The sequence below is a fragment of the Corapipo altera genome, unplaced genomic scaffold (assembly GCF_003945725.1).
Source record: "Corapipo altera isolate COAL_440 unplaced genomic scaffold, ASM394572v1 171, whole genome shotgun sequence".
Lineage (NCBI taxonomy): Eukaryota > Metazoa > Chordata > Aves > Passeriformes > Pipridae > Corapipo > Corapipo altera.
Genome location: NW_020884972.1, coordinates 909,733 through 920,264, shown reverse-complemented (window position 1 = coordinate 920,264; position 10,532 = coordinate 909,733). Strand labels below are relative to the sequence as shown.

General features: G+C 54.2%; 2 protein-coding genes across 3 annotated transcripts in view; one reads left to right on the top strand and one right to left on the bottom strand.

The window, feature by feature from the left end:
- LOC113957576 overlaps nucleotides 1-2,773 on the top strand; it is a 3,770-nt gene extending 997 nt beyond the window's left edge. For both annotated transcript variants that reach the window (XM_027665181.1, XM_027665180.1), the window contains exons 3-6: nucleotides 159-251; nucleotides 340-438; nucleotides 1,511-1,697; nucleotides 2,692-2,773. In XM_027665181.1, the coding sequence (XP_027520982.1) occupies nucleotides 159-251; nucleotides 340-438; nucleotides 1,511-1,697; nucleotides 2,692-2,755 (443 nt within the window). In that variant the 3' untranslated portion in view covers nucleotides 2,756-2,773. The remainder of the gene's footprint in view (nucleotides 1-158; nucleotides 252-339; nucleotides 439-1,510; nucleotides 1,698-2,691) is intronic.
- A 2,852-nt stretch (nucleotides 2,774-5,625) lies between these two features.
- The window catches only part of LOC113957584 (coiled-coil domain-containing protein 81-like), a 6,169-nt gene continuing 1,262 nt past the window's right edge, over nucleotides 5,626-10,532 (bottom strand). The window contains exons 3-9 of the mRNA XM_027665189.1: nucleotides 9,836-9,989; nucleotides 9,377-9,633; nucleotides 8,523-8,608; nucleotides 7,773-7,897; nucleotides 7,273-7,375; nucleotides 6,847-7,069; nucleotides 5,626-5,775 (exon numbers count right to left, since the gene is read on the bottom strand). Of these exons, the coding sequence (XP_027520990.1) occupies nucleotides 5,626-5,775; nucleotides 6,847-7,069; nucleotides 7,273-7,375; nucleotides 7,773-7,897; nucleotides 8,523-8,608; nucleotides 9,377-9,633; nucleotides 9,836-9,989 (1,098 nt within the window). The remainder of the gene's footprint in view (nucleotides 5,776-6,846; nucleotides 7,070-7,272; nucleotides 7,376-7,772; nucleotides 7,898-8,522; nucleotides 8,609-9,376; nucleotides 9,634-9,835; nucleotides 9,990-10,532) is intronic.

Sequence of the window (10,532 nt, the reverse complement as noted above, 5' to 3'; positions counted from 1 at the left end):
GGGTTCAGGCAGCACAGGGGGTGCCCCAGGGTGTGACAACAGCTCCCTGTGGGGGTCTGGTGTCAGCTGTGGGCACAGGGAGGGCTTTCCCAGTCTCAGTCCTGACTGACAGCACAGCCCAGGCGCTGCTTCCAGAAATTTTTTTTCTTTCCATTAAGGTCCAAAGAACGGAACTGAACCCGGAGACATTTACTGGCAGCTGGAGGAAACACTGACTGAGGTCCTGGGTGCCCTGAAGGAGATACCTGATGGTGGGTAGGGGTGGAGCTGGGAGCTGGGCTTGGGATCTCACTGAGGAACAGGGACTTGGAACTGAACTGATGCACTTTCTCTCTGAAGTTGTGGAGCTCGAGACTGTGGAGGTACCTCAGAAAGGCCATCAGGAGGTGCCATTCCCTGGGGAAAAGCCGAGGGCTGCTCAGCCAACAGGAGAGTCAGGTAATCGCTGTCCCTTGGCCACCTGAGGGGGGAGGATGTGGCCATGCCAGGAACACGCTCTGGGACCCTCTGGGGATGTGGGAGATGCTCCCTGTCCCCCACACCCTGTTTCCAGGGATTTCACAGCTTTACCCTCTTGGGACCCCCCTCAGCAGATGATGGGAAATGTGACTCTGGATCCTGGAACATCCCTCTCGCAGGACCTGCATCCCAGAGCATGCCAGGAGGCCCTGGAGGCCCTGGCACGACAGAAGGGATCCCTCCTGGGATCTGAGAGAGTGCAGAGGGACCCTACACGATCCTCCTGCAGCCCCTGTGCCTGAGCCACGCTGAGGCTTCACCTTTCCCTGGCCCTTGGCAGTGCCAGCAGCCCCCATGCCAGGCTAGGGGAATGTTTCCCAAACTATCCAAGCAGGGAGCAGCCTTGCCAGGGGCCACAGCCTGGAGAGACAAGACCAGAAAATTGGGGGCAGGCAAGCACTGCTTGTGCTGCAGAAAGGGAAACCATGTGCTCTGTGTGGCCCCCTGAGTCCTGTGCAGGGGGACAATGTGTCCCCCAGGGTCAGAGATCTCCATCCAGGCAGCGCCAGCCAAGCCTGGAAAGGGAAGGTAGGAGAGCACAGGAGGGATTGTGGGCAAATGTGAAGGATGCCCAGGAATAGGGAGTGAGGGCAGACACTGGGAGGACTGGATTGTGGCCACTGCAGAGTGTGAGCGAGGCTGAGAGGAGAGAGAGAGGCTCAGAGAGCACAGACTTGCAAGGCCTTCGGGAGTTCCCTTGGCTTCCTGTGATGGGAACAGTTCCAGGCGTGGAGAAAAACATACAACAATTGGCAGGATTTTATTATATGGACCATATAATAACTGTAAGATCCATATATGTTTTTCTCCACGCCTGGAACTGTTCCCATCACAGCTTCCACTGCAGCCACGGAAACATTTTCCCCCTAGGATAGTCCCTCCTTCAGAGATGGCAACAAAGTGGGAAAGGACATTTCCTGGCAGTGTCAACCCTCCCATGAGATTGCCAGGGGTGAGCAGGACACACTGACGGGCACAGTTGTTCCTCCAGGTGTGGACAAGAGGAGACTGGGCAGGACCAACCCAAAGGCTGTGGCTGGCAGGGCACACAGAGGAGCAGTGGATGCTGAGACCAGCAGGAAGGTCCTTCTCAGCAACTGCCTGGTGGCCGTGGCCGGGGTGCTCACTGTGCTCTTCCTCTGCCTGGTGGTCCCTGCCTGGGCAAAGGACATCCAAGGGTGAGGGAGGGGTGGGGGCAAAGGATGTGCTGTGGGGGGCAGGGGTTGCCAAACAAGTCTTGGGTGGCTGTGCCAGCCGTGGGGTGTCTCGAGCTGTGCAGCTCTGGGTGCCCAGTTGGTCACTGCCCAAACTCAGATTCGTGCTGGGAGCTGATGCCCTGTTTGCTGCCCAGAGCTCTCCATGTCCACAGCTCCCCTGTGCAGCCAGATGCCCACATCCCGGGCGTGCCCACATCCCACAGGGTGCCCACATCCCACGGGGTGCCCATATCCCAAGGGTGCCCACATCCCACGGGGTGTCCACATCCCAAGGGTGCCCATATCCCACAGGGTGCCCACATCCCACGGGGTGTCCACATCCCACAGGGTGTCCACATCCCACGGGGTGTCCACATTCCAGAGGTGCCCACATCCCAAGAGTACCCATATCCCACAGGGTGCCCATATCCCACAGGGTGCCTACATCCCAAGGGATGCCCACATCCCACGGGGTGTCCACATCCCACAGGGTGCCCACATCCCAGGGGTGCCCACATCCCAGGAGTGCCTACATCCCATGAGGTGCCCACATCCCAAGGGTACCCACATCCCAGGGATGCCCACAACCCGGAGTGCCCACATCCCAAGGTTGCCCACATCCCAAGGGGTGTCCACATCCCACGGGGTGTCCACATCCCACAGTGTGCTCACATCCCACAGGGTGCCCACATCCCACAGGGTACCCACATGCTATGGGATGCTTACATCTCAAGGATGCCCACATCCCAGGCATGCCCACATCCCACAGGGTGCCCACATCCCAGGGGTGCCCACATCCCACAGGGTGCCCACATCCCACAGGGTATCCATATCCCACAGGGTGCCCATATCCCACAGGGTGCCCATATCCCACAGGGTGTCCACATCCCATGGCGTGCCCAGAGCTGCTCTGCACCCTCACACCCTCCCCACAGCCAGGCCATGGCAGGGCTCCAGCAACTCCCTCTCTCCACAGGCACCTGGCAACTTGGAGAGCCCGATTCCGGCCCCTGGGCAGCAGGGAGGAGGTGGAGATTTAGCAGTAGAATAATAGTAAAGAGAATAATAATAATAAAATAATAATAATAACGATAAGAAGAAGAATAAAAAGAATAAGAATAAAATTAAGAGAAGCAGCATAATTGTCTGGGTGGAAGTTGTGGATGGGAAGGAATTCTTGCCCCCTGCTCTGTTCTCCACACTCTGTCTGGAGCCACATCCAGCTCAGGGGCTCCCAGGACAGGCAAGTCCCAGCTCTGTTAGACCAGGCCCAGAAGAGGCTCCAAAATGATCCAACTGCCCCGTGCAGAAACCCCAAGAGAGCTGGGGGTGTCCAGCCTGGAGGAGAGAAGGCTCCAGGAGCCCTTGTTATGACCTTTCAGCACATAAAGGGTTTCTGGGAAAGGTGCAGAGAGTTTTTTCCCAGGCTCTGCCATGCCAGACCCAGGGGGAGGGTTTCCCACTGCCAGAGGGCAGGGGCAGATGGGACACAAGGCAGAAATGTTTTATGGGGAGGGTGGGGAGGCCCTGGCACAGGTTGCCCAGAGAAGCTGTGGCTGCTCTTGCATCCCTGGAAGTGTCCCAGGCCAGGTTGGATGGGGCTTAGAGCAACCTGGGACAGTGGAAGGTGTCCCTGCCCATGGCAGGGGGTGGCACTGGATGAGTTTTGAGGTCCCTTCCAACCCAAACCATTCCATGATTCTGAGATGGTGAGTAGGCAGTGGCAGGAGAAGTTGCTTTTCAAAGCTTTGAGCATTTCTGTTGATTTTTACCAGCAGAAATTGTGTGTATTCATATATTCTCCTTCCTGACACGTTACCTACCTAAATATACATAACATGACTGGGTTAAAAATGTGAAGCCTAACAAAACCAGGGCTGAATAACAGAACTGGGTGAACATCTGAACTGCAAATAAATGCTACTCTAAAAGCCAAAAAAAACCCCAGTAGAATTCCCATAAGACACACTGCAACTTGAAATACTGCCTAAAAGCAGGTGCCTCTTTCTTGTGTGTAAAAATACACCCTGGACTGACACAGATTCTTCCAGTGAACAGAACTCAGGGCTGTGCTGGAGGTTTGTAAGGCAGGGAGAAGAGACAATAAAATACAGTGGAAAAGATCCATGGCTTGACTTTGGAGGCATTTAATGAATCAATCAGTGCTTAAACTGATTTAACTTTGGAGACATTTAATGAAACAATCAGTGCTTAAAGATCAGTGTGCAAAGGGGCTGAAAGAGCAGAAGTTGGTATTGCAGGTGTGCAAGGGATGGGCTGTGCAAGGGTTGGGCTGTGCAATAGAGCAATGGGTGGTATTTGTTGATTTTGGGGTTTTCCTCTAATCAAAGCCTCCCCAGGGTGGTGGTTGGGAAGCAGAACTGCCTGCCCAGGGCAATCCCAGAGCTCACCTCCGGCCTGCTGGGAGAGGGATCTTTGAAATCCCCTCATCCTGGGAAAGTTCTTCCAGATTTTCCCTCCAAACAGCTGGAGAGGGTTTGAATTGTGTCTTTACAAACCGGGGGCTCCCGGGGGGTGTTGGGACTGTGTGTGGGGACAGGGAGCACAACTCCAGTGCTGCACCTGCTTTCCACCTCTGCAGGGATCCAAAGGGATTTTAAAAGCTGAAGGATCACAACTCTTCTCTAACAGAGCACTTCAGCAATGCTGGAGGTTCTGCAGAGCAGTGACATGGATGCACTGGAGCACATTAAATGAGCCAGGATAATGTCCATGCTCCTGATATCCACAGGACACAGGATTATATCCAAACACAGTCAAGCTGCTGCTTCAAACTGACTCAGCTTTGGTCAAAAAAATGTTCAACACTGAGCTCTCATCCCCTTTTCAGAGGTTTATTAACACAATCAATGATTATGCCTATTAGTACAAGCTGGTATCTCATAAGAATAAATAAATTCCTGGGCAGAATTTTTAGGGTCTGGGGGCTTCTGTCTCTTCTTTTCTCTCTGCCCCTTCTGGGGGCTTCTCTGTTTCACCACATACTCATCTTCACCCCCTCTGAGCTGGGTTTCAGGGGGGGTTGAGTCAGTAAAATGGTGGTTCCAGTTCACTCCCCACAATCCACGGGCTGTCCACTCCAGGGATCCAGTCACGAGGAATATTTAAGCTGCAGCTTTGTCTCTTCCAAGGGTTCTGAATTCTCTGATCATCAGCTCCAGGTTTCACTCAGATCTGTCTCTGACTGACCCCACAGCCCCTGGGATCAAAGGAAGGTCATCCTGCAGCCTCACATTTCCAGGTGTTTATGTCAAACATCAGGTATCCCCTGGGATACTTTCCAACAGGAAATTTTCAATGTGGAAGGCCTCGAGGTTGGCTGGGTTGGTCCCATATCAGTCACCTGCCTCCTCAAAGGTCTGCCCTGGTCCAATGACCCCTCACAGGCTGCTGGGCAGACACTGCTGGAAGCTCAGAAGAAGCTTTGAGCTCTCCAAATGGCAGAACATGAATCCTAAAGAGGAGGATCGGTCCCTGAGCTGGGTTTGGGCTCAACAATGAGCCTTTGGACCCTCCAAATGAGGCTCAATTGGTCAATTAGAGTCAATTCAGCTTTTTGCCAAGTCTCAAACCAAACCCAACCCGCTCTGTTCTTCCTTGCATGGTCTCACCCCTGCCAGCAGCAGCACTGGGGCTGGGCTTTGGGTTCCTTTGGGAATCTCACACCATGGGAGGCTCCCTGCTCCAGGACAGAGTCCTGGCTGTGCCCTCCAGCCCCCCAGATGGCTTCAGGGCAGGACACCTTGACCCCAAAATCCAGCAGAGCCGAGGGATCCCTGGAGATCCCCCCTCTGACTCTGCATTCCCAGCAGGGAACAGCCCCTGGAATGGCACCACTTCCAGTCACATCCCAGTTCTGCCACCTCAGGTGCTGCCCAGCCCGGTCCTGTCACTCCATCCATGGCCACAGCCCCCTGGCCACCACCTCTGTCTTCTTCAGCACGGGGGACCTCAGAGCTGGGGGTCCCTCAGGGTGCAGGGGGGGCACAAACAGGGAGGGCTCGAACCTGTATCCTGCCAAAATGCTCTTCTGGGGCTCCTTCAGCACCGACCAGAAGGCCTCAGGCCGTGGTCTGGATCCCTGTGCTGGCTCAGGGCCTGGTGCCAGCACGACAGAGACCCTGGAGGTGGAACCCTCAGGCTCCCAGGCCTGGACATTCCATGGCAGGGACACCCTTCCAAGAGCAACTTTCCTCTCTTCTTCTCTTCCGGGAAGGAGTTTCTTTTCTCCTTCTCTTCCAAGGGGATATTTCACTCCTCTTCTGAAACGAGCTTTCTTTTCTCTTTTTCTTCCAGGAGAAACTTTCTTTTCTCCTTTTCTTCCAGAATTAACTTTCTTTTCTCCTTTTCTTCCAGGAGAAACTCTCTTTTCTCCTTCTTTTCTGGGACGAACTTTCTTTTCTCCTTCTTTTCCAAGAGAATCTTTTGATGCTCCTTCTCTTCCAAGATGAACTTTCTTTTCTCTTTTTCCTCCAGCAGAAACTTTCTTTTCTCCTTCTTTTCCAGGAAGATCTTCCTTTTCTCCTTCTTTTCCAGGAAGATCTTTCTTTTCTCCTTCTTTTCCAGGAAGATCTTTCTTTTCTCCATCTTTTCCAGGAAGATCATCTTCCTTTTCTCCTTCTCTTTCAGGAAGATCTTCCTTTTCTCCTTGTCTTCCAAGGGAATCTTTTGATGTTCTTTCTCTTCCAAGATTAACTTTCTTTTCTCCTTCTCTTCCAAGGGAATCTTTTGATGCTCCTTCTCTTCCAAGATTAACTTTCTTTTCTCCTTCTCTTCCAAGGGAATCTTTTGATGCTCCTTCTTTTCCAAGATGAACTTTCTTTTCTCCTTCTTTTCCAAGACGAACTTTCTTTTCTCCTCCTTTTCCAAGGGAATCCTTTGATGTTCCTCTTCCAAGATGAATTTTCTTTTCTCCTTCTCTTCCAAGGGAACTCTCTGATGCTCCTTCTCTTCCTAGATGAACTTTCTTTTCTCCTTCTCTTCCAAGGGAACTTTTTGATGCTCCTTCACTTCCAAGATGAACTTTCTTTTCTCCTTCTCTTCCAAGATGAACTTTCTTTTCTCCTTCTTTTCCAAGGGAATCTTTTGATGCTCCTCTTCCAAGATGAACTTTCTTTTCTCCTTCTCTTCCAAGATAAACTTTCTTTTCTCCTTCTCTTCCAAGAGGATCTTTTACTTCTCCATCTCCTCCTGCCCTGCCCCTCTGAGTGGTTTTTTCCTCTCCATGGTTTTGCTTTGACCCTTGGCCCTTGGGGGTGGGTTTGCCCTTGGCTTGGTCAGTCCCAGGCTGCTTTTTTCCAGCAGCAGCAGCCCCTGGGATCACTGGCAGCTTCCTGGAAGGACACAACAGGCTGGGAGGGGTCTGGAGCGATATCCTGCCCACAGGAATCCCACTGAGCTGGGACCCTGGGCTGGCACAGGCTGTCCCCATGGGGCTGCAGAGGAGCCAGGCTGTGCCATGGGGGCTCCAGCAGGTCCCTCAGGGGGTTGGTGCTGGGAAGGGGCTCTGGCTGCAGCCCTGAGCCTCCAGTCTCACCTGACCCCAGAGCTGTCCTTCATCTCCTCATCCCCCTTGTGCCAGGGCTGCTTGTCTGCCTTAGTGGTGGAGCCAGCAGGCATGGCCAGGCCAGGGAATCTCCCTGGAATCAGGAAGGAGAGACCTTTGTCAGAAGAGCACAGCTGTGATGTCTCCAGAGGCCTGACACCCTCCCCAGTGCCAGCACTCCCTGGGCCCCTCTGGTTTGAGGCAGGGGAGCTGGGTGATGCCCCTGAGGTGACAGAGCCTCTCTCAAAAGCAGAGGGAACTTTCTAGAGCCTTCAGATCCCCACCCTCCTGCTGTACCCAGGGATGTGCCTCTTGGGCACCTCCCTCCCCAGAGTTCTTGTGGAGCCAACCTGAGAAGATAAAGCTGTGCTGAGCTGGCACCAAGCTTTGGCACAAGTCAGACCCTTGTGACAATCATCCCTGGGGATTGTCCCATCAGATCCCAGAAGCCAGCTACCCTGGCTATGGAAGCGAGGTGGGAGCTGCTTTACCTTCCGTGCCTCGTCCAACAGCTGGCAAACTCTCTGTTTGCTTCCCTTTGTCCCCACCAGGGATGTCTCTCCAGGCCCTGAGATGGTCCCTGAGCAGTGACAGGGGCAGACTCGCCGGTTCAAACCTCGAGGCAAAGAGAAGGCACAAGAATGAGCCATGGGACCACCAGCCTCTGTCACAGGAGAGTTTGGCACTGGTTGCTCTCCCAGGTCAGCTGTGCCCCATCCCTAAGGACTGTCCTGGGAAATGGGAGCACCCAGGAAAGGATTCTTGGCCACAATGGGAAAGCAAGTGTCACCTAAAATCCTTGCTGTGCCCCCTCAGGTCTGCTCATGGGAGTGACGACTGGTCAGACACGTGTGGGAGGGGCAGCTCTGCGTCCCCACGGCAGCACTGCTGTGCTCGTGAGGATAAACTGCCCCCAAACTGCAGCTGAGCCACAGGATCACAGAGTCAACCCGTTGGAAAAGACCTCTGGGATCATCGAGTCCAACCTGTGACCTAACCCCACCTTGTCCCCCCCACCATGGCACTGATGCCACATCCAGGCTCTGCTTAAACCCCTCCAGGGACGGGGACTCCACCCCCTCCCTGGGCAGCCCATTCCAAGGGCTCATCCCTCTCTCTGGGAAGAACTTCTTCCCCATGGCCAACCTAAACCTGCCCTGGGGCAGCTCCAGGCTGTGCCCTCTTGTCCCACTGCTGGTTGTCTCAGGCAGAGCCTGAAGCTGCCAGAATTCCACACTCACTCGGGAAAGACGAGGACGCGGCTCGTGAACGCCAGGGAAGCAACGGGCACGTCCCGGGACACCACCAGGTCCAGCTGCTGGAGAACCTGCAGCAGAGAAACGTGGAGATGCCAGGACATCCTCAGCGTGGGCAGGGCACTGTAGTGGTTTGGTTTAGGCCTTTTCCTGGCATCCAGGTCGAAACTAAGGAAGTACCCATATCCCAATATTCCATTCTATTCTTTACATAAGCAGAAGTGTAAGTAGAAGGGGGAAGGAATTTGGAAAGCAGATCTCTTCCAGTGGAGTTGGAGAAAGCAAGGCAACCTCTCTGCAGATGGGGTTCTCATGTGGGAGTGCAGGCCTGTGAGTTTTTGAGAGGCTTTTGCTTCTTCCCAACTTGAGAGGAGAGATCTGGTGGTGTGGGCTTTGCTTCCTTAAAGAAAGTATTAAGATTTTGTTCTGCTAGTTCTTTATTGGCCACGTATATCTGTTCTTCTGTTTCTTTATTTTTTTTTGGGGGGGAGGGGGTATTGGGGTTCTCTTTCTTATATGTACATAGTTTTTGTAACTGTATATAAGAGTAAATACATATATATATATATATATATATATATACTGCTTTGATTCTGTTATTTTGGTCTTTTAGGTTTTTTTCCTTCCCCTGTGTTCTTAAAAAGTGGGGGGAAGCCCTTTTCTTGTGGTTTTGGGCTCTTGGTGAGGAGCCAAGTCCAAACTACCACAGGCACTCAGGACTGGAGGAGCTCAGGGCAGCAGGAGCTCTCCGTGAGAGAGAGGTGAGCCCCTGGCCAGGGGGTCCCTCCAGCAGCAGTGCTGAGGGTCTGCCCAAGCAGGGGGGGAAACAAAAGGCTCACCTTGAATGTAGCCCTGTCCTGGATGTTCTTCCCAGTCATCTTCTCCAGGAAGTCAGGGTAGAACCTCATGTGTGCCTTCCTGCCCTCGATGAGGAGCACGCCCACGTCCCTGAGGATGAAGGCGGCGCTCTCGCCCTTGGCCAGGCAGTGGTACAGGAGGGAGGTGGTGCCCAGGATGCAGCTCTCTGCTTTCCTCCGGGACACAGAGGCCTCCACGGCCACCTCGGCGTATTTGAGAGGCTCCAGTGGCTTATCCCCTGGAAAAGCACCAGAGAGGGGGAGGAACTCCTGCAAGATCCTGCCACAGGCGCTTCCCGAGGGCTGTTTATTGCAGCCATCACCCAGAAAGACCCTGGGGTCAGACCTGGGGTCAGACCTGCTCCCTTTGCTTCTAGAACACGAGTGTGATCCCCCCTGAGCCCAGCCCTGCAGCCAGCAGGGAGTCACTCCCTGTCTTACCAGTCAGGTCAATGTTGTTGTCCATGAGATTGGAGACTCCCCCGAGGTTCCTGGCCAGGTAGAACACTGGCCTCTGGAGAGTCACAGTCCTGTCCCCCACGGGGATCTCTGTGTGGATCACATCGAAGGAGCCAAGGGTGGGAACTCTGATCCCCTGCAGCAGGAGGGAAAGGCCAAAGGTGAGGACTGGTCAGAGGGAAGAGCTGGGAATGGTTCCATGCAGGGATGGCACCTTGGACAGCTCCCACTGTTCAGAGGCGGGAGCCAGGACAGCGGGGACAGCTCTGGGGAGGAGGTGCCAAGGCCTCTCTTTTCACTTCCCTGCCTAAAAAGCAGTGCTGGGGTGGGGGCAGAGGCAGCTCCAGGGTCTCCAGAGATCGGGTTCAGCCCTGTGGTACAACACCCCCTCCCAGAGGTGACACCATCCCTGCACAGACCCCGTCTGTCCCTCCGTGGGGACTTTTGGTGGGGGTTTCCTGCTTTCTGAGGAGGGCAAAGGAACTGCAGACCACGCTCCAGGGCCAAGGGGACTCCCCACTTCCCTAGGTGGATGAGGAGGGTGCTCAGGAGGTGGGGGTTGTCTGGGTGTGTGCTCAGGAGGTGGAGGTTGTCTGGGAGGGTGCTCAGAAGGTGGAGGTTGTCTGGGAGAGTGCTCAGGAGGTTGGTTTTGTCCAGGAGGGTGCTCAGGAGGTGGGGG